This window comes from Cloeon dipterum, chromosome 2 (genome assembly GCF_949628265.1).
Source record: "Cloeon dipterum chromosome 2, ieCloDipt1.1, whole genome shotgun sequence".
Lineage (NCBI taxonomy): Eukaryota > Metazoa > Arthropoda > Insecta > Ephemeroptera > Baetidae > Cloeon > Cloeon dipterum.
Window position 1 is genome coordinate 6,033,760 of NC_088787.1, and position 23,946 is coordinate 6,057,705.

The 23,946-nt window shown below is 40.6% G+C and overlaps 3 protein-coding genes across 3 annotated transcripts; 2 read left to right on the forward strand and 1 right to left on the reverse strand.

Annotated features, from left to right (window-relative positions):
- Nucleotides 1-1,700: 1,700 nt before the first annotated feature.
- LOC135936453 (zinc finger protein 26-like) lies at nucleotides 1,701-9,298 on the reverse strand. Its single transcript, XM_065479262.1, has 9 exons — nucleotides 9,122-9,298; nucleotides 8,641-8,791; nucleotides 8,433-8,588; nucleotides 8,203-8,382; nucleotides 7,824-8,048; nucleotides 7,468-7,770; nucleotides 5,517-5,939; nucleotides 3,260-3,586; nucleotides 1,701-2,310 (listed from the first exon to the last, which is right to left on the reverse strand). Exons 1-9 carry the CDS (start codon nucleotides 9,133-9,135, stop codon nucleotides 1,924-1,926), a joined length of 2,166 nt encoding a protein of 721 aa, XP_065335334.1. The 5' UTR covers nucleotides 9,136-9,298; the 3' UTR covers nucleotides 1,701-1,923.
- A 211-nt stretch (nucleotides 9,299-9,509) lies between these two features.
- On the forward strand, nucleotides 9,510-14,973 carry LOC135936454 (RNA-binding protein RO60-like). Its single transcript, XM_065479264.1, has 10 exons — nucleotides 9,510-9,646; nucleotides 9,736-9,833; nucleotides 10,042-10,467; nucleotides 10,598-10,952; nucleotides 11,551-11,742; nucleotides 11,854-12,283; nucleotides 13,135-13,252; nucleotides 13,336-13,584; nucleotides 13,683-13,879; nucleotides 14,425-14,973. Exons 2-10 carry the CDS (start codon nucleotides 9,762-9,764, stop codon nucleotides 14,585-14,587), a joined length of 2,202 nt encoding a protein of 733 aa, XP_065335336.1. The 5' UTR covers nucleotides 9,510-9,646; nucleotides 9,736-9,761; the 3' UTR covers nucleotides 14,588-14,973.
- A 3,058-nt stretch (nucleotides 14,974-18,031) lies between these two features.
- On the forward strand, nucleotides 18,032-20,770 carry LOC135936284 (uncharacterized). Its single transcript, XM_065479043.1, has 5 exons — nucleotides 18,032-18,383; nucleotides 18,566-18,762; nucleotides 18,821-19,384; nucleotides 19,868-20,193; nucleotides 20,258-20,770. The coding sequence occupies exons 1-5, from the start codon at nucleotides 18,257-18,259 to the stop codon at nucleotides 20,706-20,708; spliced, it is 1,665 nt and encodes a 554-aa protein (XP_065335115.1). The 5' UTR covers nucleotides 18,032-18,256; the 3' UTR covers nucleotides 20,709-20,770.
- Nucleotides 20,771-23,946: the final 3,176 nt, after the last annotated feature.

Sequence of the window (23,946 nt, forward strand, 5' to 3'; positions counted from 1 at the left end):
GCTCAATTTGCAGAGCAACATTTTATCCGAGTTGGAATTGTTTTCACGAATGCTTTGCGTGCTCGTTGCATTGCAATGTGAGAATTCGAGCGATGTTAACGAACTAATTTTCGCCTCGGTTTTTATTCTCTTGAATTCCATTTGAATTTTGGAGCATGGCGAACAGGTTTTTACATTTTTTTTAAAGCTGGAAAAACACCGGTTTTGGGTTTCCCGCATTTGTCCGAATTTAATCTCGAAAAGGTCACATTTCTCGCCATAATAATCTGAAATTTTGAAAATGACGACCGAGAGTTAAAATGAGTGGCTTTATACTAACTTTTGCAAAAATCCCCATTTTTGATCATCCATCATGAGAGTTTTAGATGTTGAGTTTTGAGAATATGCGGATTTTTAGCGAACTCTGATGGTGAATGTGAATTTCTCTTGCGTTTCAATAAAAAAAGCTGGTTCAGGGTCAGCATTACGACGAGCTGGTCCTTTTCTGGACTGGGCTTCCTCCAATGAGGCTTTTTAGTCCAATTAGTCGTATTTTGGGGCGCGAATTTCACACAAGTTGTTCGATATAAGGGGGTCGCCCACCTCGAAAATTGTAAAAATTTAAATTATTAAAGAAACTTTATTGAGTCTGAATTTTTGAGTGGTGTTAACTGTATGCATACTGAAATATATAGTGATTAGTGGTTTAATTTCAAAATTCGTGGGGAAACATTTGGTCCAATGTGCTTGGTAAAACATTTAAATTATATCAATTGAGTTGTCAAAATATTAAAATTTAAAGTAAAAATGATTTAAACTTGACAAAAATTAAAAACATTTATTTATAGTTTTAATTTTCAAGTTGGAATAAGTAATAAGTTATATCATTTTAATAAACACCAAGAGTCCCACTTTTACAGATTTTCCGTAAAAGTGCTTTTAATTTGTCCAGCAAACTTGGTTAGCACCCTAACAACTTGCAAAAAAGGTTTTCTTATATTTCTCTTCTAGATTCAACCATTTATTATTTTTTCTAATTTTTTTCAAGTTCAAATAGTTTTGTGAATCCTTTTATGGTGCCAAAACTGGAGAGCAGTGGAAATTTCCAAACGCTCTATTTCCAATAATAACAATTCTCATTCCACATTATTTGAAATTATTGCTCTTAACGCTGTTTGTGTCAGAATACTCTTCATTGCACAATTAATCTTTTGGGGACCAAAACAAGATCCCAAAATAAATCCTCAACCACCTGGAATTTATTTTGCAAAGATGTTTAATTATTTGTCAATAATTGTAAAAGTGTGGTGCCCGGGAAATTCGGATCCCTAAGGGATGAGTTCATGCACTGGCAACAAGGATTTTGCAGTATCAGTCGTCTTTAAAAAGCATGTCGTATAAATCTGTTCAATTTTTTATTTCATTTATAATTCCATGAATATAAAATTTGCAGCAAAAGCCTTCAAATAGATTTATGATAAATATAAAATCCTGGTTACACGATAAAATAGATTTAAATCAATTACTCCTACCTTTAAAGACGGTTTTTAACGAAGAAACTGAGCACACCAATCGATTCTTTAGGGTCGAATTAGTTAAAGTTGATATTTTTCCAACCAAAAAGTGCAGCGCAATGTGCGAATTTTTTTTCCCGCCTAAACAATATGAATGCGAGAACTGCGCATGCGTCACAGCTGGTTTGACCACTTGCAGAGAGACCGCCTGCACGAATGACTTCTTTGGCAGAACCAGCCAGCTGTGACGCATGCGCACTTCTCGCATTCATATTGTTTTGGCGGGAAAAAGAGTTCGCACGTCGCGCTGCACTTTTTGGCCGGAAAAATATCTAATTTACCTAATTCGACCCTCAGGAATCGATTGGTGCGCTCAGAAACTTCGTCAACGACAGCCTTTAAATATAATTGTGACAAAAATAGTGAGTAATCAGTTTTGAGTGGGGCGTCGGACGAACTGCCTGTCCCTGACGTAGGGAATGTCGGCCTCCGGGAGCTTGCAGACGGCGCGCATGTGTCTGCGGAGGCCGACCATGTCGACGAAGCCCTTGCAGCAGGCCGAGCAGTTGAGCAGGACGCGCCGCTCGTGCTCCTTGGCCTTGTGGATCTTGAGCAGGTTGGCCGTGACGAAGGCGCGCTCGCACATGGTGCAGCGGTGCGGCAGGTCGCCCACGTGCAGCATCACGTGCCGCTTCAGCGCCAGTTTGAAGGAGAAGGTCCGCGCGCAGATGTGGCACATGTACTGCGCCTGCTGCAGGTGCACCACGTTCCGGTGACCTGCCAGCGCCGACTGCGTCCGGTACGACTTGGCGCACACCTTCGTGACATACGAGAATAAATTTAAAGTCGAATGATGGTGATTATTTTTATTTTAAAAATAATATTTCATGAAAAGTTGAGCCTAACTAACCAATTTTTTATTTACTACTGACAGTTCTGACTAAAAGTGCCCCTAAAACCAATTTTTCGTTTTTTTTTTACCGTTTTGCACCTCCTTTTAAAAGAGGTGTGCCTTTTCCTATGACTGCAGACGACAGGGTATTTTGCAGCCAACTACAAAAGAATCGAAGAAAAAATTAAACCCTCTTTTGGGTTCCACCGAGCCACCTCTCAAGATTGAAAATGTACAAATAGTAAATAGCGATTTCAGCAAAGAAAGCATGATAGCAGATACCGCCGCTGTCAGTGCTCCCTCAAATAAGAAAACTTTAATTGATTTCTTGGTGCCACCGAAAAAAAACGCCATGAGTGTGTAGTGTGTGTACGCAAGATACAACGTCAACTTCAGTAAAGAGCGACGACCCTTTAAAAAATTTCAAACTAAAGTAAAGCCGAAGAATGCTGAGAGGGTCCCAAAAACCCTCAATTTGACCGAGACTCCCCCGAAGCAAGATTCAAAAACCAAGCCAGGTCAATTAACGAAGACAACGACCACGAGAAAATTGACTCAAGCCTGAAATAAAGCTTAATTTTAAGGATTTGAAAAGTTTTAACTCCTTCATGTGCCCAAAATATTATTCCTGAATGCCCTGATTTCTTCCAAAAGGTCAAATATCCTGAGAGCTCTCAACTGATTTTCCCAGATTCCGCGGGAAAAGTGGCCTCAAATGCTGCTAAATAAAAACTTGAAAAATTGCAAGCGATGCCAAATCTCTAGTGTCAACTCCCGGCATCAATTAGTCACAAAAACCCTCAGACAAACAATGAATGTTCTGTTTTGGAACCACAGAAATTATTAAAAGAAAGGGAGCACAAAAAGAGCATACCTCGCAGACGAATTTTCTCTCGCCGGTGTGGAGGGAGGCGTGCACGCGGAGACTCTGCCTGGTGGCCAGCAGCTTTCCACACACGGGGCAGGGGAACTTTTCTGGCCGGCGCCTGCAGCAGTCGTCCTGCAAGTGCACCCGCAGCGCCTCGCGGTCCTCGAAGATCCGCCGGCACGTGGGACACTTGTCCGGCACGTGCTGCAGGAGGTGCGCGTTCAACTGCGCTGCGCTCTTGAACTTCTCCGCGCAGCTGCGGCACGGGTACAACCCTGTCGCCGCGTCCTGCTCCACTTTGAACCTGCTTGCTGCGTCCAAACCGTCAATTGCCTGGAAATGTGAAAATATATTTTAAAAAAAAATATTAATTAAAAATAGCTCTTAAAGTAGATTGATATAGATACACTGCAACAATTTAAAATTATTAGAATTGATGGTCAGTAAACAATTTGTTCTGTAATTTTTGGAACAATCAAAAAACCAAATATTTATTTTTTTCAAATTTTCTCAAAAATTTGCAGCTCTTGACCTCATTTTTTTGGCAGATTTGTACTCCTATCGTCGAAATCTGTCCAACAGCGCATGTAAACTTCAAAGGAAACTCTTTGTTGTGAAATAAAATCAAATTTCAAGTAAGGAGACAGTTCTCACCATTTGAAAATCATATGCTAACTTTCTAAAATATTACTGGCCAATTTGGAAACAAGGAATTTCCAGGATTTTGCAGTATCAACCCTCTAGAAATATATTTCAATGGAAATATTGCGTTATCAGAAATCGCTGACCTTTATTCTATGAAATTTGTGTCTCTCTAGAAGAAGTCAAGCTTTACGGAAAGTAATAAAATAAATCAAATAAAAATAGGGAGCAAAACAAAAGTTTTATAAAATAGTTAAAAGGTTTTTACAAAAGTAAAAATTCAAAGACTTTTTTAAGAGACACACAAACAGGTCAAAAAATATGCATTCTTGCGAAGAGACTTCATCGCCTGCAAAAAGTGCGAAATAATTATGCAACCTGCTTTGTTCATGTGCGAAGCGTTTTGCGTAATATCAATTCGTGCAGGCGGTTTGTCGATTTTTGCATGGATTTGACAGCAGTTACCAATTTTCACCAAAGACAATTTAAATGTCGTGCAAATAAATGAATTTTTACTAAAAAATATTCCTGTTTTTCGTGCAAAAATGAGCAAAATTCCTTGTTTTTGAAAAATAATTTAACAAGCCCCCTGTCCCCGTGGCAAATTTCTGGGCTTTGCATTTTCACAGATATTAAAAAAACAACTATCAAAATCACAGAAATCACAAATTCAGAATTTAAAAAAAAAATGATTTCCTGTAGATTTTAAATTATGGAAAAAGGGACGAAAATACTCGTAAATTAAAACTTCATTATGAAAATCTGATTGTTTTTAGTAGTTTGAATTTCCCTTTTGACTGAAATGACGGCGTAACTACTCGAATTGCATGTCAGTCTGATGTTTAGGGGTGAAAAATTCAAGATTTTATAGCTTCAAACGAAATTATTGAAGAAAGAAGTATAAACAAAGCTAAAAACCATTTTCATACATTGTTATTACCCAATTAATGAGGGAAAAATTTGGATATTTAAAATATTAATCACTTTGATATTTCTGGAATTTTTTAATTTTCGTGACCTATTGCCTGGAAAGATAACCAACCCAAGGAAGTTTTGGGTGCCAAATTTAGATTTATTTTTTTCTGTAAAAACAGTATTTTTCAAAAGTAGCCTCTGTTAAACAATTAATATCAAAACCTGAAATTTTAAGGCGCGCCACTTAAGCCCTGGGATACCATCTCCACACAATTTCCTTTAAACCTGATAACCATGCAAAAATCGGTACGCATTTTTTGCTTACCACCCAGTTATTTATCACCACTGGTATCTAACGGTTTTCACCACAAACTTTTAACAATTTCTTGTGCAGTAATAATGCAAGATATTAATTTATTGCATTTTTCCCCTGTGGAAATATAAAATTTGCAGTTGAAGTGGTCAAAGTTCATCTACTGTGCAGATTTTTTCTTTTAAATTGTCATTTGCTTCCCCAATTTCTCAAAATATTTCTCTCGGACAATTTCATGAGCAAATAATTAAAAATTATTGAAAACTGAGGGGAAAACATTGCTTGAAAGAAACTGGTTAAAATAAAAACCATAAAAACGCTTTTTCCACTGCACTGCATTTTTTTGCAACCCTCACACTCATCAAAATTTAAAAAAAAAATCAGACAAATAACCTGTAGATTTCCCGCGTCAGTTCCATCCTGGCCTTGCTTGGCCGGATAATTGTTGCGGTGCTTCTTGTAAACGTGCTTGGAGAGGTTGTGTTTGCTACTGAAGATCTCGGGGCACGCCTCGCACCGCACGGACAGCACCTTGTCCGGGTGGGCGACGTGCTCGGCCACGTGCTCCAGGTAGTAGGGCAGCCTGGTGAACTTGCAGCCGCACCGCTTGCACGCCACCAGCTTGAACTTGGCGTGCTGCTCGGCCATGTGGTCGGCCAGCGCCTGGCACGAGCCCAACACCTCGCTGCACACGCCGCACTCCAACTGTTGGCCCGCCTGTTCGGACAGCGGCAGAAAGGCGGTCGAACGCTCTTTGCCCTTGGAACGGTGCTTCTTCGTCATGTGCGACGCTAGGTTGTGCTTGCTGCTGAACACCTGAAAATTAGAGACGAGATATTAAAAGGTTTTAATGCAAAGGGGTTGAAAGAGGGTGGGGTGGGCACTTCCACAACCCTTCATTTATTTAGGGGAGGTGGAGATGAGTCCAATGGTGTGTAATTTTTGCAATTCTGGGGGATAAAACTCGAGATTTAGCGCTGTAAATAATTTTAATTTTTGAGTTTTTAAATTTTTTGAATGGATATTAGTGAAACTTAAAGCAAGCAACGCTTTTGAAATGTTTAACTAAGTTTTAATGTGCTTTTGAAATTTTCAAAAACTGTTAATTATATATAAAATTGTGAAAAACTCCAAAAATTAGACAACTTCCCTATTTTCCTGTGTAAAAAATACACCAAAAACGGTAATTTCAGCGTGAAACCCAGGAAATCGACGCCTCACGATGCAAAATGAGGGAAAATGAAGTCACAATCGCCCTCCAGCTCATAAGTAAATTTAAAAAAACACACACACAGAAGAAAATGGGACTTTTTGACCAGATATTGGAGATTTTTGGTCTGGTGTGGGCGGACAGGGTCCCTTCCGGGTCCATTCGACGCAGAATTTTAGCACGAGTCAAACGAACATTGGTTTTGCTCTCTACGACCCAAAGGAGCCAAGTTATAAATTTGTAAATATGAAAAAACGTGATGTGGATATTACAAAATTGTGGTTTTTGGGGCCCAGTCCAGGCTCTGTGGGACGGAGGGCGGTGATTCCAAAAACCAATCGATGCCCCTTGGTAAGGCACGTCCCCCCGTGTACGGTTTTACAAAATCTAACCACTTTTCGAATTACTGCGATTTTTTTACTGTCACAAATTTGGATAAACTTTAAATTTTCAATAAATTCTTTTACCATGACCTGATTGAGCTTTTGCCGGTAATGCCGCCTAGCTATCTCGGAAATATTTCAAATGAAGAACATTTTATGTAATTTTAAAGAAAAACTTCCAAGCCGTTGATTTTTAAAGGCCGAAAATATCGGTATTTTGGGTGTTTTTCCAGTCCAGAACAAGAATTAAAAAATTGACAACAAAAAAGAATTTCACTACGCGTCTTTTGATACCAAATTCGTTTATTTATCTTAAAAATTCTAGTGGAAGCAGCATTTTTAAGTTTAATAAACGTGTGGTTTTCGAACTTCCTGCTGTAAGAAAAACATGAGAATTGAAAATTAGCCATTTTTCCCGCATAGGGCTCAAGATCAGAATCTTTTTTGTTCCATCGCACGCGTAGGCCATACGCTGGTCTGTAGGGCAATTTTAAGGTTATTCACGCCCATAGAAAAATTAAATTTGATTTTTCAGTTTTGGCCAGTTTTTTTAAAATTCAACAGGTAGATGGATTAGAAAAGTCAATATATCTCAAACTAATCATCTCACCGAGCCATATAAACTGACCAACCCTGACGACCCACCCTGAGATCAGCCCAGGAGCCACTTTTCGCGATTTTTCCGACGTCGCACTTTGCAGACTTTATAGTTAACAACCTCAGAGTGCATTTATCAACTCAGGACTCTAACCTGGTCAGGGCAGATCTCGCAGGCAAAGGTGATTTGTCGGCCGTTGGCAGCGCTGGCGTGCTGCACCGTGTGCTCGAGCAGGTAGGCCAGTTTGGTGAATCGGCAGCCGCACAAAGCGCACGGAAAATGCCGGAAATTGATGTGCGTCTGCACGTGCTTTGAGAAGTCGACCAGCTCGTCAAAGCCCAGGCCGCAAAGGCCGCAGGGGAAGGCCTTCAGGTGGCTGCGCGTCAGGTGCGTCTGCAGGGAGGCCCGCGAGGCGAACGGCCCTTCTGAGCACTCGTCGCAGAAGAGAACGGCAACCTGAACATGGATTTCATTTTTTATTTCTTTCTTTAGATTTTATTTTATCTGACCTGGGCCGAGTTTAGGCGTTGGTGTTCACCAGTGTGCTCGAGCAGATGGCACGTTTGGCTGAAATTCTGTGCGCAGATGCGACAACCAAGGCCGTCCCCTGGCCTCAGGGTGCGTTGGTGCGAAATCAGGGAGTCCAATGACTCAAACTGTTCCTCGCAGTGGCTGCAGCTAAACGGTGGATTCAAAGAACGGCCCTTTGACGCTGATTTCTTGCTTTTCTTCGTCTTTAAAATAAAATTGGCAAGTTTGTTTTAGTTTTTAAAACAAATAGGGATGTTTCCTTTGACTTTTGGCACCGGGGTTTTTGGTATTAGAAAATACTAGATTTTTTAATGTGCGTGAAAAACTGTCAAATGAAAAATCCATATAGAAATTCACCTTTTTCGATACTGGCACATAGTCGGAATCATCCCCATTGTCTGAAAAGTAAACCGGTGGTTGAGGAGAATCCTGGCTTTTCACGGCTGTCGTTCTGCGCTTTCTTTGCGATCTGCTTTCCCCTTCCGATAATTTCAAACATTTTTCGCACCTCGGCTTAATTTCCTCACTATCAGCAACCTGAAAAATTAATTTATTACAATTCGCATATTACAAAAAATAAATAATACCTTTGCAATCTGGAATTCTTCCCCTCGCAGCTGCAGTTGCATTTCAAAAAATTCATTCGCCCTTTTCACAGTTAGCTGAGTATTAGACCACTGGTCCAGGACGTTTGCACAGCCATGACAGAGCTGTCGAGGCAGAATATCGCTCTCTTTGCCGAACTAAAATCGAACGACAATAGATAAATTTCAGGATTTAAAAAATTAAACATACATCAACTCGAAGAAAACTCTTGAGGCGTTTGATTCTGTCTTGGGTCAAGGCAGCCGCTTCCAAGCCACCCTCAGTGCAACACTGGGCACAAATTCTGCAGAGACTGTCCAGATCCACCAAACTGTCATTTTCAGCGCTGGCAGGAATTCCTCTGGAAAATATAAAATTAATAAAAATACAAATTGAGTTATATTAGTATCTCTCTTGGAAATAAAATAAAAATTTGAAAAACCACCTCAATTCCATTCTTAAGTATGTACATACGAATATTCGCGAAATGTCGTGTTTTCTACATTTAGTGCAAGTAAAGAGAAGCTAGAGTTTGGAAATAATCCAGATAATCCGCGCACATAATTGGCTTTGTGAATTGCGGGGCAAAGGGAAAATAATACAGGCCGTCGCGTACGCGTACATGTTAGATTTTTCGCAGCAAAGCAGACGACAGACGACGGTGTTCAGGCCGAACCCAAACGTTATTTACCTGGAGGTGTCCATATAATATCCGTCACGGTTTAGCGCAAATTCTGACAAGGACAGGGAGAGCAGTCAACCAATTCGCTTTCCGTGACTTCCTGAAGAGGGACTCAAGCACCGAATTCTATTCTTGGCGGATTAAAATACACAGAAAATGAGCGAGAACTGGCGCGTAGCGAGAGCAAAAGAAAATAAACAAAGCAGGTGTGGGAGTGGCCGGCCGGTTGGCGCATGAGCCAGCAGTGTTGGTTGAGGAGACAAGCAGAGCCGCCATCTTTACACTTGGATCGAGTATGAAAATCCTTCCAAGGCAAACCATAAACATGGGCCTCTGAATTTTAACCAAATGTGAGGCGAGCATTGATTGGCTGTTGATGTCACGTGATCTCTGGTGCCAGCGAGAAAGCGACGGCACCAGCTCGCACTACGACGTCCTTTTAAATTGAGGGAAATTGAGGTAGGATAGTAACAATTCGTCGTCAATTCTGTCATTAAAACGCTTGGCCGCGTTTCTTGTCAAGCTAGCAACAAGGTGAGAACGAATTTTCTACGCTGACACACATTTGTTTTTGTGAGACGCAAGGTTAAGTCGTGTTATTCACGTGCAATGCTGATTTTTAGGTGTCAAACCTTTCGGAGCGAGAACAATGCCACCGAAATCAAAGCGAGCTGCCAAAGAGTATGGACCGAAGGGAATTGAAAGGGTTCCAGAATCATGGGTGAGCTTCCTTAATTTATTTTTGTCCCATTTAATTGCATTTTTCGTCTCTATTCATGGAAATGCATGAGTCATCATGGCCTTTTTTGTCGTTTCCTGTCAGGCATGTAATTAATGCGAAGAATTCTTGACACGACCCGACATTCTCTGCCTTGCGGAATGTAGATTATTCGATTTGAGAAATGTAAAGCACTCTTTTGGACTTGCAGGATGTCACGCTAGCGTTGGATTCCTGCGTGCGGTTGCTGACCAAGCTGGGCGTGGGGGTGCCGGCCGAGATGAAGGCCGTCGCCAATTCGTCCAGAGGCTACAAACGTCCTTCGTCAAGCACCGTCTACCTGGTGCAATACGCGGGCGCCTCCAGCCAGCCGCGGGAGGTGCGGCTGCGGCGGCTGCTGGCCTACGGCGACGAGTTGCCCGCGTACATGCCGGGAACCTGGAAGAGCCAACTGTCCCAACACTACACCATTGTGATCCTCGAGTACCTCTATTATGCCGATGTCTGTGAGAAAAAGCCGCACCCGCTGCATGGTAAAGAACCGGTGACAGCAAAGAGGCAGAGGCCCTCAAGCCCGGCTCCGGTGGAAAAGGCACTCGAGGACATGAAGCGAGAGGAGTGGGAAACAACCGTCAAGGTTTGAATTTATTTGATATTTGACCCAAAAGGGCCTACAAAATATTAAAACTAGTTCATTTGCAAAAGAGTGTTTTGAATTTAAAAATGTATTTTTTCTGCTAAGTAAATTTATAATTTCTGTTCTGCAGAAGCACTACCCGCTGTTAAATATCCTCGAGGAATACTTGAACCCAGCAAATGGATGGCCGAAGCGAGAATACGCCATTTACGCGCTGGCCGTGTGCGCCCAGAGGTTTTGTAACCATTACCTGAAGAACGGCTTCTACATTCTGGCCGAGAAGTACTTGGTGTCCGTGGATGATCTTTTCTATTTCATCAAAATTTTCACCACGCGTTTCGGCGAACCGAGGTCAGAAGTAATCCCCAATGCCATGGAGGGAGATGCTGCTTCATCTGATGAAAACCTTGATGAAAACCATGATGGAACCCCTGCTGCCAAAAATGGCAAGAAACAGCCATCAATTAAGAAAAGACGCAACCGACGTGCGTAGGATATTTTTATTATTTAATTTTATATTTTTAAAGATTAATTTTCGAACGCGAAATTTAAATGTCTTGAAGGAAACACGTTCTCGCTTTAAAAAATATATATTTTTCATTTAAACGACTTCGTGGCGCTGATATTTGACCGATTGTTTGCCCCGCCCACTTTTATATCCGCATCCCCCATGTGGGAGTGAAGTTAGCTCTAGACGATAGTATTCTACTAACTTCACTCCGATCAGCTGACTTCTGCCGCGGAAATTTGGCCTATTGTTCACCCCGCCCACTTTCATATCTCAGGAGTGAGCTGATTTTTTTAGCAATATCGCCTAGAGCTAACTTAACTCCGAATGGGCAATGCGGAGATGTAAAAGTGGGCATGGCAAACAATCGGTCATATTTCCGCGGCACGAGAGTCAGCCAAGTTAGGTATATATTTGGAGAGGTCTTTCGCATAGAGCTAACTCTGCTCCGATCAGCTGTGGGGAGAGATTTTAAAAGTGGGCGGGGCGAATCGGCCAAATTTCCGCGGCATATATTTTAATCATTGAGTTCAGCAGCAACATAAATTAATTGCGTCTAAATATATGTTTTACAGGTGGTTGGGGCCGCGGAATTCGTGCGGTGGTCCAGCATTGGTATGAAAAACAGAACGCAGAAGCATTGGTGAAGAGTGTGTCTCGCATGAAGAGCCACCATGGGTGGAAACACGCCGATTTGGTTAAAATGGCTCATGTCTGTGATACCAACCTGAGAGCAAGGAGAAAGGACTGCGCCAAAGAGTGCAGATGTGAGTATTTTTTCTGAACTTTACAGTTTAATTGTTTAAATTTATTTTAAACCAAGTCGACGAAATTGTGGCCTTTTTTAATCACCTCTCATCTTCACACTAAAATTTCAGCGGAGCCATCGACGCCATTCTCGTTGGCTTTGTACTTCATCTTGCAAGGATATGCCAAAACAAAAGATCTGGACGTTGACCAAACGCTTGAGTCGGTAAAGAAGGTCATATTGGATGAACATATTGTGGACAGGGAGAAAATAACCCCCGATGTGATAAGATCGAAGACCTTGAAAGTGGAGGAATTGAGACTGGAGAAAAATGAAGAAAGTGATATCTGGTTGGCGCTGGTAGAAAACATGACCGCCGCCGATGTTCTGCTCCACGTGGATCAGCTTTGCAGTGTCGACCAAAACGTCAACTCAGATTTGTGGCATGCGGCCGCTGAAAAGCTGAAAAAGCTTGTGGAACACGATAATAAAGAAATTGCAAATATCAATCCCAGCGCTGTCGCCATTGCCATGACAAATTTCGTGATGGCCATGAAAAAGTGAGGATAATTTTTAAATTAATTTTTATGCAGTTGAAATTTAAATGAACATTAATTTCAATGTACTTTAGGGTTAGTATAGGAGGTGAAAATAATTATTTCGATAGAAAATTTGTTTTTTGGTGTTGGAGCAGAGGCGCGAAGCTAAAGGCACTTGTTTTAGCGCGCGCAACGCGCATCGCTTGAACCTTTTGGTCAGTACTGCGCATGCGTCACCCCTCTGACAATCAGCTGCAAACAGGGATGTTCCCTTCGACTTTTGGCCCCGTGGTTTTTAGTATCTTTTGATGTGCGTGAAACCGAAATGTTCGGCGTCGAAACAGCCGAAGAGGGGGGCGTAACCAAGGGAATACAATATGGTAGCGCAGACGTAGCAGGCAAGAGGGAAAGCACTGCTCGCCATTCATAGGGGGCGTGGTGCGCCGCCATATTGTATTCCCTTGGTTTCGCCCCCCTCTTTGGCTGTTTCGACGCCGAACAAAAAATCGGCCGAAAAATCTTTAAATTATTAATTCCGAAAGCCTTGGTGCCAAAAGTCGAAGGGAAAATCCTCGGTTACGCCCCCCTCTTCAGAATCTGATATCGGCTGTTTTAACGCCGAACATTTCCGTTTGACGCACATAGCAAATCGGCCAAAAAGCCTAGTATTTTTAATACCAAAAACCTGGTCTGGATGAGGAACATCCCCATGCCAAAAAATACGCTTGGCTGTGACGTCAGAGAGGTGACGCATGCGCATTAATAAATAAAGTTTCGGTCAAAAGAATATTTACTGCTCTCAATAAATAATTTTTGCAGTTGTGCAATTAATGTTAAGAATTCCATGTTAATAACAAAGTGCTTTATTGCAGCGATGGCAAGATTGTCCGCAAGAAAGTGATCAAAACCCCTAAGGAAATTGATGGATACGACACTGACAAGGATGAGATGTTCATAGCGCTTGACAATCTCTTGAATAAATCACTACAGGTATCATATTTAATCAAGTTTTGTCCCAAAGAGGACGCACATAATTTGAAAAATACTAAAAATCTCTTGTGTTTCTTCCGCAGGTGATAAATCCAGTTAAAACGAAGCGGGTTGTGGCAGTGTTGCATTTGGGTGGCAACGAAATGGATAGTCCATGCGCAGTCTCAATGTCCATGTCGACCAAGTTTGCTGCTGCTCTGATTTTGCTTAGCTTGTGGTACCAGTATCAGAATAATTTCGACGTTTGGGTCTTCAAAGATGCCAACACCGTGGAGACCGCCAAATTCATTCTTCCTTGTACCATACACGAACTTATGAAACATATTGAAGAAGTAAATACAACTTTGCTTTCAGTGAATTAATTACAAATATATAATAGTGACATAAAATTTACTCAACCGAATAACTGTAATCCAATCATTTTTTACAGAAAACCGAAGAATACTCCAAGAGTAAGAGTGGAAATGCGAGGATGGCAGCTGCGATGAGCTTTGCAAAAGAAAGGATAAATGAGGGTGTAGACGCATTCGTGTTGATCACTTCTTCGCTGAGGTGCTGGTCGCCCGACTCTGATGTGCTCACTGCTCTCCAAGAGTACAATGATGAGAAGAAGCCCAAAGTCGCAAAGTGAGTGATAATTTTACCAAAATCATGAAATTATATTTATTTTTGTTTGATCTTTCCATAAAAGACAACTATGTTCTTTAATTTCAAAATGATTTTTTCATCAAGGCTTTTTAACTAAATACATTCAAGTGGTTTTTTTTGCAATTTTGTTAAGCCAGAATATATTCATCGCTTTTAGATATTAAATTTTCGACATTTTCCGAATGATAAATTCGTGATTTTCTCACTTTCTTCGTTTTTTTATGGATGCTGACTCCCGGTAAATTTCGAGAACATTTGGTGATACCCGGCGATAATTTTTACCCTTTCCTATCGCTGACCAAGATTGGGCCCCAGACTCTCATGCGGCGATTTTTGCGGCGTTTAATTTTGGTCAATTTCGCCGTCTTGACGAATAAGAGGCTGGAAGGGCTATAGGGACGCAAGCCACGTGTTTAAAATCATTATATTGCCTTTTGAAATATATTTAATCATAATTGCCATTTTTTATAATTTTATTGGAAGTTTTACCCATTCAAAAATGCTAAATCGCGATTTCTTTTCAGGTTAGCGGTGTGGGCTCTGTCCAACACATTCATCAACGTGTCGCAGCTTTGGCCTTCTTTGAACACAATGGATTTCGCCGGATTTGACGCCCATTCCCTGTTTGTGCTGAATAAATTTATCTCCGACGCCTTTGTTCAGAAGATTGACGTCATCACCAAATAATTTTCAGAGTTCCTCTTTTTTTTGTGAAATTCTGATTTCACTAGCTGCATTTTTTATGAAGCTATTATTATTTTTGCTATTTTTGTATCCAACGCAACGTAAAGCCCGTTGCCGATGTATTGTTAACCCAAAGGTGCCTAAAATTATTATTTTGGACCGCAAGAAGCATTTTTTGATCTGAAATATGTGTATCAAGACTTGTAAAAATTAGGTTTGTATTGCTATGTGAGAGAAATTTTCTGCGTCCAAAGCATTTTCTTATTTGACTAAGTTAATCTCTTTGTTATACCTACAATAGTTGGAATTTAATTGTCGTATTACTTCATTGAATATTTTGAATCTTCACATGAGTTATAATAATAAACATTACGCATGTTGGAAATAAACTTGTGTGTTTCTTTAATTCAATCAAAATAACATTTCTGGCGTTAGATTTTAATTTTTTACCCTTGGAAATGATGATAAATCCAGGGTTAAAATTCGTTTCAGCATGCCAGGGTAGCTCTGAGATGGTACCAAAAAATATTTTGAATATTTTAAAGATAAAAGGTGGGATATGCAAGTACAGGAAAATAATGTTCTTAAGGGTGGCTCGAGATATTTGGAACATTCTTAACAATTCACACATTTCTGGGGGGGGGGGGAATGTTTGGAATACTTTACACAGTAAAAGAGAAAATTCTTCAGATGCCCCCGAACCGAAGTAGCAGAAGCAGCACCAAACGTGTAAGTAGACCTTAAGGTTGTTTCAAAATTAAAATTTTAATTTTGAAACAAAAAATGTATAACACAGTCACAAAATAATTGAAGTAACAAAATCCTATTTGATTTTCGTTTGTTGATTTTTTAGTTATAACATATCGTAAAAAAACTCATTTTCTTTTTTTTTAATAGGAGATAAGCCATGTTGATAATCTGCCCCAAATGTGGCAAGCGGCAAAAGAACGAAGCAGCCCTTGCCACCCACTTAACGCGGGTGCACAATATTAGAAAGCCTGAGAGCTTAAAATGCAACAAATGTGACATTTTCTTCGAGTCTCCCAAAATGAAGAGACACCACGAAAAAGTCCATCAGCAGACGAAGAAATAAGCAAACGCTTAAATAGCAGTTTCTAGGACATATTCCTTTCGCATATATACAATTCCTTTCGCATAATTTTTAAAATCGAACCATTTTAGAATAATAAATGCTTAGCTCCGTCACATCTTAAAAATTATACGTTTTTTCATTGTGACACATAAACACCCCATAATATAGGACAAATTACTGCTAAGCGCTGCTAAGTTAAACTGCAAATCGTCGTACTATAGCGGCAAAATTGTGAAAAATCACGTGTTGACACGAGTTTTCGGTGACCCCCTCTAATATTTTTTTTTGTTATTTTTCCTGGGTTATTTGAGGCCCCTTTAGTTAATATTGACTAGAAATTTTGATTTATTTTGTGTTTTTAATATTTCTGGATCACGTGATAATCACGTGACAAACACGTGTTACCCGACACGAGTTAAAAATTAAATTACTTGTTAATTGCTTCAATTGCAATTCAACTATTTAATTTGCAGTTGTGTTCCTTAATTTAATGATTTTAAGGGTAAATAATTAAATTTAGCTACTCGTGTATTTTAACTCGAGTTGAACACGTGTGAAAACACGTGTTTTTAATCACGTGTCAGAGATTACGTGTTCAACTCGAGTTAAAATACACGACTAGCTATAAATTTAATCGTAATTATTATAAAGCTGAAAGAAGATTGCTTGCCTTTTGCCTATAATCGACAATCGACCTTGGGAAACGAGTTGATTTCGCTTAAAGGCCACCACGGTATCCCCCGGATGCGTCGTCAAGCTTGTTATTGTGCGCTATTTGGTTTATTTGGGTAATAACTAAATTACGATGGTTCTTGTGATCAATTCGGTGTATGTAGCTCCATTTATTTGAGCAGTAAAATTATTGTTCCGATCCTGTTATTCCTGGGTGCATATATCTACAGTATGACCACTTATATTTTGAGACTAACTTTGCATGCGCATAACTTTTGAACTATTTATGCGTTTCGCGCCAAATTTGTATCATTCAACTCCCCACTTTATGCTCTTTAACTATAATGGCGCGAAAATCACCTCAGCCCCTTAGTATGTATGCAACATGCACGACAAGCAGAAAATCCTTTCGCTGCTCCGCGCCCAACGCTCGATTCGGGACATTATGGCCCTCACCAAATGCTCCAGGGCAACCGTCTTCCGCATCAAAGCTATTGGTGATACTGCCCCGACCCCAAGGAAGCCCCGAAATGCAAAATCAACGCCCGTCCGCACTCCAGCATTGATGAGGGCCATTCGCATGAAGATTAAACGAAATCCGCTGATTTCCATTAGAAAAATCGTACGCTCGTACACAGCGGGCCGCGAAACGGTCCGAAAAATAGTGAAAAATGATCTGAAGTACGCGTCGAGGGCCAGGACCAAGAGACATTTGATTACGACCAAACAGAAGGAAGCGAGAGTGGAAAGAAGTAGGAAGCTGCTATCCGATTTGAAGAAAGGCACGAAACGCCGTGTTATTTTGTACTCAGATGAAAAGATGTTCACTGTCGATGCAGTTTCCAATAGCCGAACTGACAGGTATCTGAGCAAGTCACCTGCATCTGAGGTACCAGAAAATATCCGATTTTCGTTCAAAACTAAGCATCCTGCTGGTGTTATGGTCTTTGGACTTGTCGCATCTGATGGCAAGAAGATGAATCCAGTGTTCATAAAACAAGGGCTTAAAGTGAACACTGAGGTCTACTTAGACATTTTGAAAAAGCAAGTTCTGCCTTGGGTGAAGTCAACATATGGGTCGGACACAAAAATCACATTCCAAAAAGATGGTGCGCCGGCCCATACGTCCAAAAAGACTCAAGATTGGCTAAACCAGCACCTGCCGGGCTTCTGGTCCAAGACGATGTGGCCTGCTAGCTCACCAGATCTGAACCCCCTCGACTTTAGTGTTTGGGCAAAAGTCGAGGCGGATGCTTACAAGAAGCCTCACCCCAATATTGAAGCCCTGAAGACCTCCATCAAGAAGGCATGGCGTGCAATGGATGAAGAGTACCTTCAAAGGGTTTCCAGCCGAGTCCGACCCCGTCTGGAGGCCGTGATTGAGAAAAATGGAGCCCATATCGAATAAATGTGTAACCAAACGTGTAATAAAGCTGTGATGTAAATGACGTCCGCCTAACTTAAGTAGTTTTTGTTAAGCAGCCATTTTAAATAAAACATGGAAGAGTCTCAAAATATAAGTGGTCATACTGTACTTCTCTATCTCCGCCGGTTATTATTAACTTTTTTATCAGTTCTCATGCCGCTCGCCTCAAGTATTTTTGTATTGGTATCTGCAATTTTTTTTCGATTTAATTGTAGTTGCACACGTGTTTTTGCCGCCACCAACCCTTAAAAATCTTCCCTGAGCAATGAGCGACCGCCACCTGACGGCGAAGGGAGAGAACTGGGTTTTTGTTGTTGTTTTCCACTCTCGCATCGTGGCCACGCACGTGAACAACAAACAACATTCAATAGTCTCGTCAATTTCGGCCCGAATTTCGCGCACAAAGTAGTTGTTGGACGGACAAGTGGCTGAATCAAACGCCCAAATAACAGATTCGTGAGTTCAGATCACCTTTGCAGACATGTACGATAAAATAACGAAAATAATACGGCATCGAAAATTCGCCTCGGATCGCATTCGAGCGGTAGCAGCTGATTGCGGAGTGAAACTCGAGCCAGACTTCGAGCTTAATCATTTTCCTCAGTTGTGTAAGTATTAAAATACCTGGGACCATCACATTTTAGTGGGTTTTGGGGGTTTTTTCGAATTTTTTTTCATCACAGGTCGTAGATTTCTTTTGGTATTTTGATAAATTTATTTTCTTGGCAAAGAAATTTTAAAAATTATGAATATTACACTAAATTCTAATTCTCTAATTTTTATTTTGTAGCAACAGACGTGATTGCGAAAATTGTGCTCAAACTGATGGCGAAAAAATGCACCAAACTTGTGAGGGAGAAAGAGGAAATGGCAGTCCTGATGCTCCCAGTCCTTAGCCTCTTCCTCGCCATGAGGCCCGCAAAAATTGATCTAACCGCCTTTCTTACGTTTTGTCCGATGCGTCTGAAATGTCGGTATTTCAAAGAGGTAACTAAAGAAATAAAATTAATAAATTCATTTTTAAATTTAAAAAATAATGTTTCAGGCTGTGATTCGAATCGCTACGAAGAACCCGGAGGTGGAAGAGTTGTCTCTGGCCACCCTTGCAAATCGATTCTTCCTCACAATTGATAAAGTAGCCGATGCTGAGCTGTTGGAAGCTCTGGGAAAATTAACCCACCTTAAATCTCTGAGAATTGAGGAAATTTTTGAGTTTGGATTGGTCGACGTGATTGATCTTTGCCAAAAACTTCCGCATCTCGAAAACCTCAAAATTGTGCTGGAAAGAGAAACGACAGACCTCGACCTTGAAGAACTGAAGATCGCCGAGAAAATGAAAACTGCTATGTCAAAGCTAAAAGTTTTCCTTTTTGACACGCGTGGAACCAACACCAGCCTGATCAATCTGTGCACTGAGCATCTGCCCAATTTGCGAGTCATTGGCGACTTTTCGGACGGATTCAGCAGTTTTGACGACTGCAACACGATGGCTGACATCGCCCGCGCTCCTGGAACCTCTGATCTGCGCCATTTGATGTTGGATTTTGATTCCATAGAAAGCTGCGATGAGATACAGCTTGCTAAGTTTCCTCTGGCTCGTCATCTCATGGTAAAAAGAACTACTTTTTTTGTTAATGACTGTCTTTGACGAAATATTATTGTGCACACCAATCTATTCTTGAGGATAGAATTGGGTAAAGTTTGTTCCGACCAAAAAATTGAGAGCGACGTGCAAACCCTTTTTCTCGGCAAAACAATACGTTCATATATGCGAGTACTGCGCATGCGTCAAATTTGGTTTGAGCACTTGCATAGACCGCCGGTTCATGACTTCGTTGTCAGATCCAGCCAGCTCTGACGCATACGCATATATATGTAGTTTCTTCATGTTTTAGGGGTAAAAAAGTTGTACTTGTGCTATATGCCCGTCGCGCTTTTTGGTCGGAAAAATATCCAATTTACCTGATTCGACCCTTAAGAATTGACTGGTGTGCTCAGAAATTTCGTCAAAGTCGGTCTTTAATAATTTATTTTTTCTAATCGATGGAAAAATTTTATTTTGCTCGTCTATTAATTGAAACCTTTTGATCAGATGAGCATGTGGCCGGACGACGAAGTTGAGGATCAATTCTTGAAATCTTGGCTGTCGCAGCTGTCAAACTTGGAAAGTTTGCAGATTGAATTTCTTGTCCCGCCAGACGTAATTCGCCGGTTTCTGGAAAAATTCGGACCGAGTTTGAGAGCCTTGTATATTATATACGGCATCAATGATCCCAACGAAACGAACTTGTCGTTCAGCGATATTTTCGCTCTCTGCCCAAAGTTGGAGCGCCTCTACTTGGGCGGGAACATCCTTGAAGATGAGGCACCTCTCACGTCTTTCAGCCAACTAAAAGAAATTGGATTGGAATTTTTTCAGTAATGAAATTTAATTTTTTACTCCCTTTATTGACACTATTTTTAATAATTTAATTTCATGTAGGTCCTTTAATAACCGAATTAAACTGAGTGAAATTCTGCAAGCGCCCCTCTTGGAAAAAATCACGTTTTTCGGATACTGTTTGGACTTGGAAGAACTGAAGAAAACCACCGCTTTAGTAGCCGATAAGAAAATCTTGAGAGGATTAAAAACTCTACATGTTAGATACATTTTGCGTTCATTCAGAGACTTGGATGTAGAATATTTCCAAGCAATTTCTTCGTTCATCAAATGTGCCGTGGCATCGATTCCCGGTTTAAAAGATGTAAAATTCGACGTGAATGGCTTGTGCAGTGGCTACTCAGTGCTGGCAAGGAGCATCAGGGATGGAAAAACTCAAAATAATGATGTTCCTGGCGTCACCGAATTTTTCGCGGGACAAACCATCGATGACGAACTATTGAATTTGTACGTGGATGAAGAGTTGATTCAAATGCTTGATAAATTTTTTTAATGGTTGCCATGTGCTTTCATATGTTAGTTTTTTATGGTTTTTAATAAAATGTTCAAAAGAAATACGAACCATTCATAGTTTAATTGATAATATATACCTCTAAATAAATTGCGATGTTTTTGATCAGAGCTCTCAGCTAGTCACGCGATGCGCCGCACCAGCTTGATAGCAATGTTTGGGTCACGTGCCGCCGTTCAAAAATGGTCAAATACAAAATTTATAAAGTCCATGAGAAAAATTTACTCTTCCCCAGTATAGGTAGCAAAATATTTCATGACAACCTTTTTAAAACTTTGGCGATTGTTTTGGCAATATTTCTTGTTGGGTGCATTTAGGTCACCATTTAAATATCTACTTCTCTATCTCCGGTTATATTATTAACTTTTTTATCAGTTCTCATGCCGCTCGCCTCAAGTATTTTTGTATTGGTATCTGCAATATTTTTTCGAATTTTAGTTGCACACGTGTTTTGACCGCCACCAACCCTTGGACTAGATAGATTTTGAAGTTTGAAAAACTTTATTTTTTTAATTTTCTCCATTAGAACAGCATGGAAAATTGAAAATTTGCAATTTTTTTTCAAACGGAGAAAACGAAAAAGGTCTTATCATCTTCAACGAACACGCAGGTCCAATGCAGGTCTTGAAACCAATTTTCAGATTTTTCGCGCCCATAAAAAAATGAAAATTAATTTTCTCTTTTTTCGGCTTTAATATAATATAATATATTCTAGTGCGAAAATGGTTTTATTTTTGTTATAATTCGGCCGCTCGTCCGATCGTCGACCACGACCCCTCATCAGACGGGTCTTGGGAAGATCAGCTTTGACCTGCGGTACATAAACGACATTTTTCAGGGTACCCCGACCAAATTTGACTCGAAACAATGCGACTGTGTAACGACTCGCTGCTTGTTCTCGTCAGCTGCAGCTGACTACATAAATATAATTAAGTAGGGTCGTTGGCGTACACCAACCGACATAACAACGGCGGATATATTAAAAGAGCCCTTTCCTCCAACAATATGACCCTACAGAAGGCCTGCCAAACGGCTGTGGCGTCATCGGAAGGATAGGCATCATTATTCCCTCTGTAAATATTTGCTGCCACCAGCCCTTCATCTCTCCCTGAGGAGTGCTGCCACCTGGGGATGAAGGGAGAGATCTTTTCCTCTCCCGACACCTTCGCACCTTCCCCGTCTGCTGATGCGTCAACAACAAAAAAAAGTTCCCGTTGAAATTGAAAGCACTCTTTGGTGTATCGCAGTATCCTTCTCCAAGAATTTAGCCCGATATCCGGCGTGCATGTGAGTAGGTTGTGGGAGAATCTGTTTCAAGCGAATTGTTCCAATTTTGAATCAAGAGATGAACCAAATTCAAGTACAACAGCCTGCCCAGCAACTTTCACCTGGTAAGAAGGATTTTTTTGCCATACATAAATCTAAATAATATTAAAATTTTTGAAGAGAGGAAGAAAGAGTTGTTGAGACTGATGACAGTAAAATGTTTCCAACCGATGGATTGGGAAAATATTTTCCAAAATATATCTCTCCCGGCCTTTAAAGAATTGCTAATCGGAACACAACTCCACACACTCAACCTTACTGACTTTGTGGATAATTGTCCTTCCTTAACGAGGAGAGCACAAATGAGACAGGTACAGTGCAACCTTTTACTTATTCTCAATTTCATTTTGGACGAAAAGCAAAACGATTCCTGCATGATTGTGACGGTTAAAGTTAGGTTATAAACATCGAGAAAACCGTTACTTTGGCGGTATTGTCTGAGCCAATCGAAAACTGCTACCTGAACGCTGGCGACCAATCAGAGAGTATTCTCCTGGCACTTTTCGAGTGTTTTAGAGCAAATAACCGAAAGAGTAACGGATTTTTCGAATTACGATACAAAAATTAGTTCTAAAATTCATGGGCATTATATAAATGCTGATATTTCCAATAATAATAAAGCTAATTATCTTATTATAAAGACGATCTTCCGCATTTCCCAAAACGCGCCAGGACTCGTCCGTCTGCATGTGGCACGGGACAGAAAACTTCGAGCCAAACTGTACGAGGAGAATATCGTCACTGCAGATGACGAGATGGTAGAGGCACTTTCGAATTTGAGAGACCTGGAAGTTCTACAATTGGAAGTGGTGACCTTCAACCTGGTAGACTTGGTGCAGCTGACTCAAGGACTGACACATCTTCGTTTGATCAGCACAAACCTTACGGAAAGAATAGCCCTGCGAGCTGTCGAAGACTTGAAAGAGAGTTTCGAGGGGCTAAAAGTGTTTCTTTTCTGGACGCAAGCGAATCAGATAAATCGTGTATTTACAAGATTTTGCATCGAGAATATACCGACCTTGCAAGTTGTTGGCGATTTTGCCAGTGAATTTTGCACCGTAAATGATTTTAACCTGAACACTAAGACTTTTATTTGGCCTGGATCATCAGACTTACGGCATTTCACCCTGGATCTCAATTATGAGTTTGTACCTACCAACATTGGGACTAGGTTCAAAAAAATAAATCACCTCAAGGTAAGCGCTATAATTATCTATCGACTGTTGCAATAAAAATATTTTGTTCCAGGTCATTTGGAAAACCAAGGAAAATTCTGATGATAAGACACCATTTCGCAAAGAGGAATTGTTGACGAAATTTAAAAAAATCACAAGTCTAGATTTACATGGCGTTCCATACATTAAAATTTTGTCACTCTTTTTAAATAACTATGGATCAACTCTGCTCGCTCTACACGTCACCGACGTTGGGAAACACCATGTAAGGCTGACCTACAACCAAGTTTTCAAACACTGTCCGAAGCTGGAAAAGCTTTGCCTGGACGTTGACGACTCGGCTCAGCGAATCACGGAAAAATTCCCCCCGCTGAAGGAGCTCAAGCTGAATTTGCAGCGGTAAAAGCGATTACACTCAAGCAAAGTCATTATTTTTATAGAAAAATTAATTTTCCCCAGCTTTAAAATACACTCCCGTAATCTTTGGGATGTCCTAAAAGCACCGGAACTGGAAAAAATTGAATTGATGGGAGAATTAACAGCATACCCGGAGGATTTGGATAAGTTGAAGCCATTGTTGGCAGGTCGTCCTAGAAGCCTGCGCAAACTCGAGAGTCTTATTGTCAATTTAGGATGGACGAACGACACTGATAGAATTGAACAGAAGAAGGTCTCCTTCGGACAAATTTCCAGTTTTCTCAAGGTCGCAATGGAGGAGT

Excerpts from the sequence above, each read along its gene's own strand:
- LOC135936284 (XM_065479043.1), top strand. The coding sequence starts at position 18,257 with ATGTACGATAAAATAACGAAAATAATACGGCATCGAAAATTCGCCTCG. Across the intron at positions 18,763-18,820 it reads AATGTCGGTATTTCAAAGAG|GCTGTGATTCGAATCGCTAC; the intron begins GTAACTAAAGAA and ends ATAATGTTTCAG. Across the intron at positions 19,385-19,867 it reads CTCTGGCTCGTCATCTCATG|ATGAGCATGTGGCCGGACGA; the intron begins GTAAAAAGAACT and ends CCTTTTGATCAG.
- LOC135936453 (XM_065479262.1), bottom strand. Across the intron at positions 8,383-8,432 it reads AAGAATTCCAGATTGCAAAG|GTTGCTGATAGTGAGGAAAT; the intron begins GTATTATTTATT and ends TTAATTTTTCAG. Across the intron at positions 5,940-7,467 it reads GCGAGATCTGCCCTGACCAG|GTGTTCAGCAGCAAGCACAA; the intron begins GTTAGAGTCCTG and ends TCTAATTTTCAG.
- LOC135936454 (XM_065479264.1), top strand. The coding sequence starts at position 9,762 with ATGCCACCGAAATCAAAGCGAGCTGCCAAAGAGTATGGACCGAAGGGA. Across the intron at positions 9,834-10,041 it reads AAAGGGTTCCAGAATCATGG|GATGTCACGCTAGCGTTGGA; the intron begins GTGAGCTTCCTT and ends TTGGACTTGCAG. Across the intron at positions 13,585-13,682 it reads TTATGAAACATATTGAAGAA|AAAACCGAAGAATACTCCAA; the intron begins GTAAATACAACT and ends CATTTTTTACAG.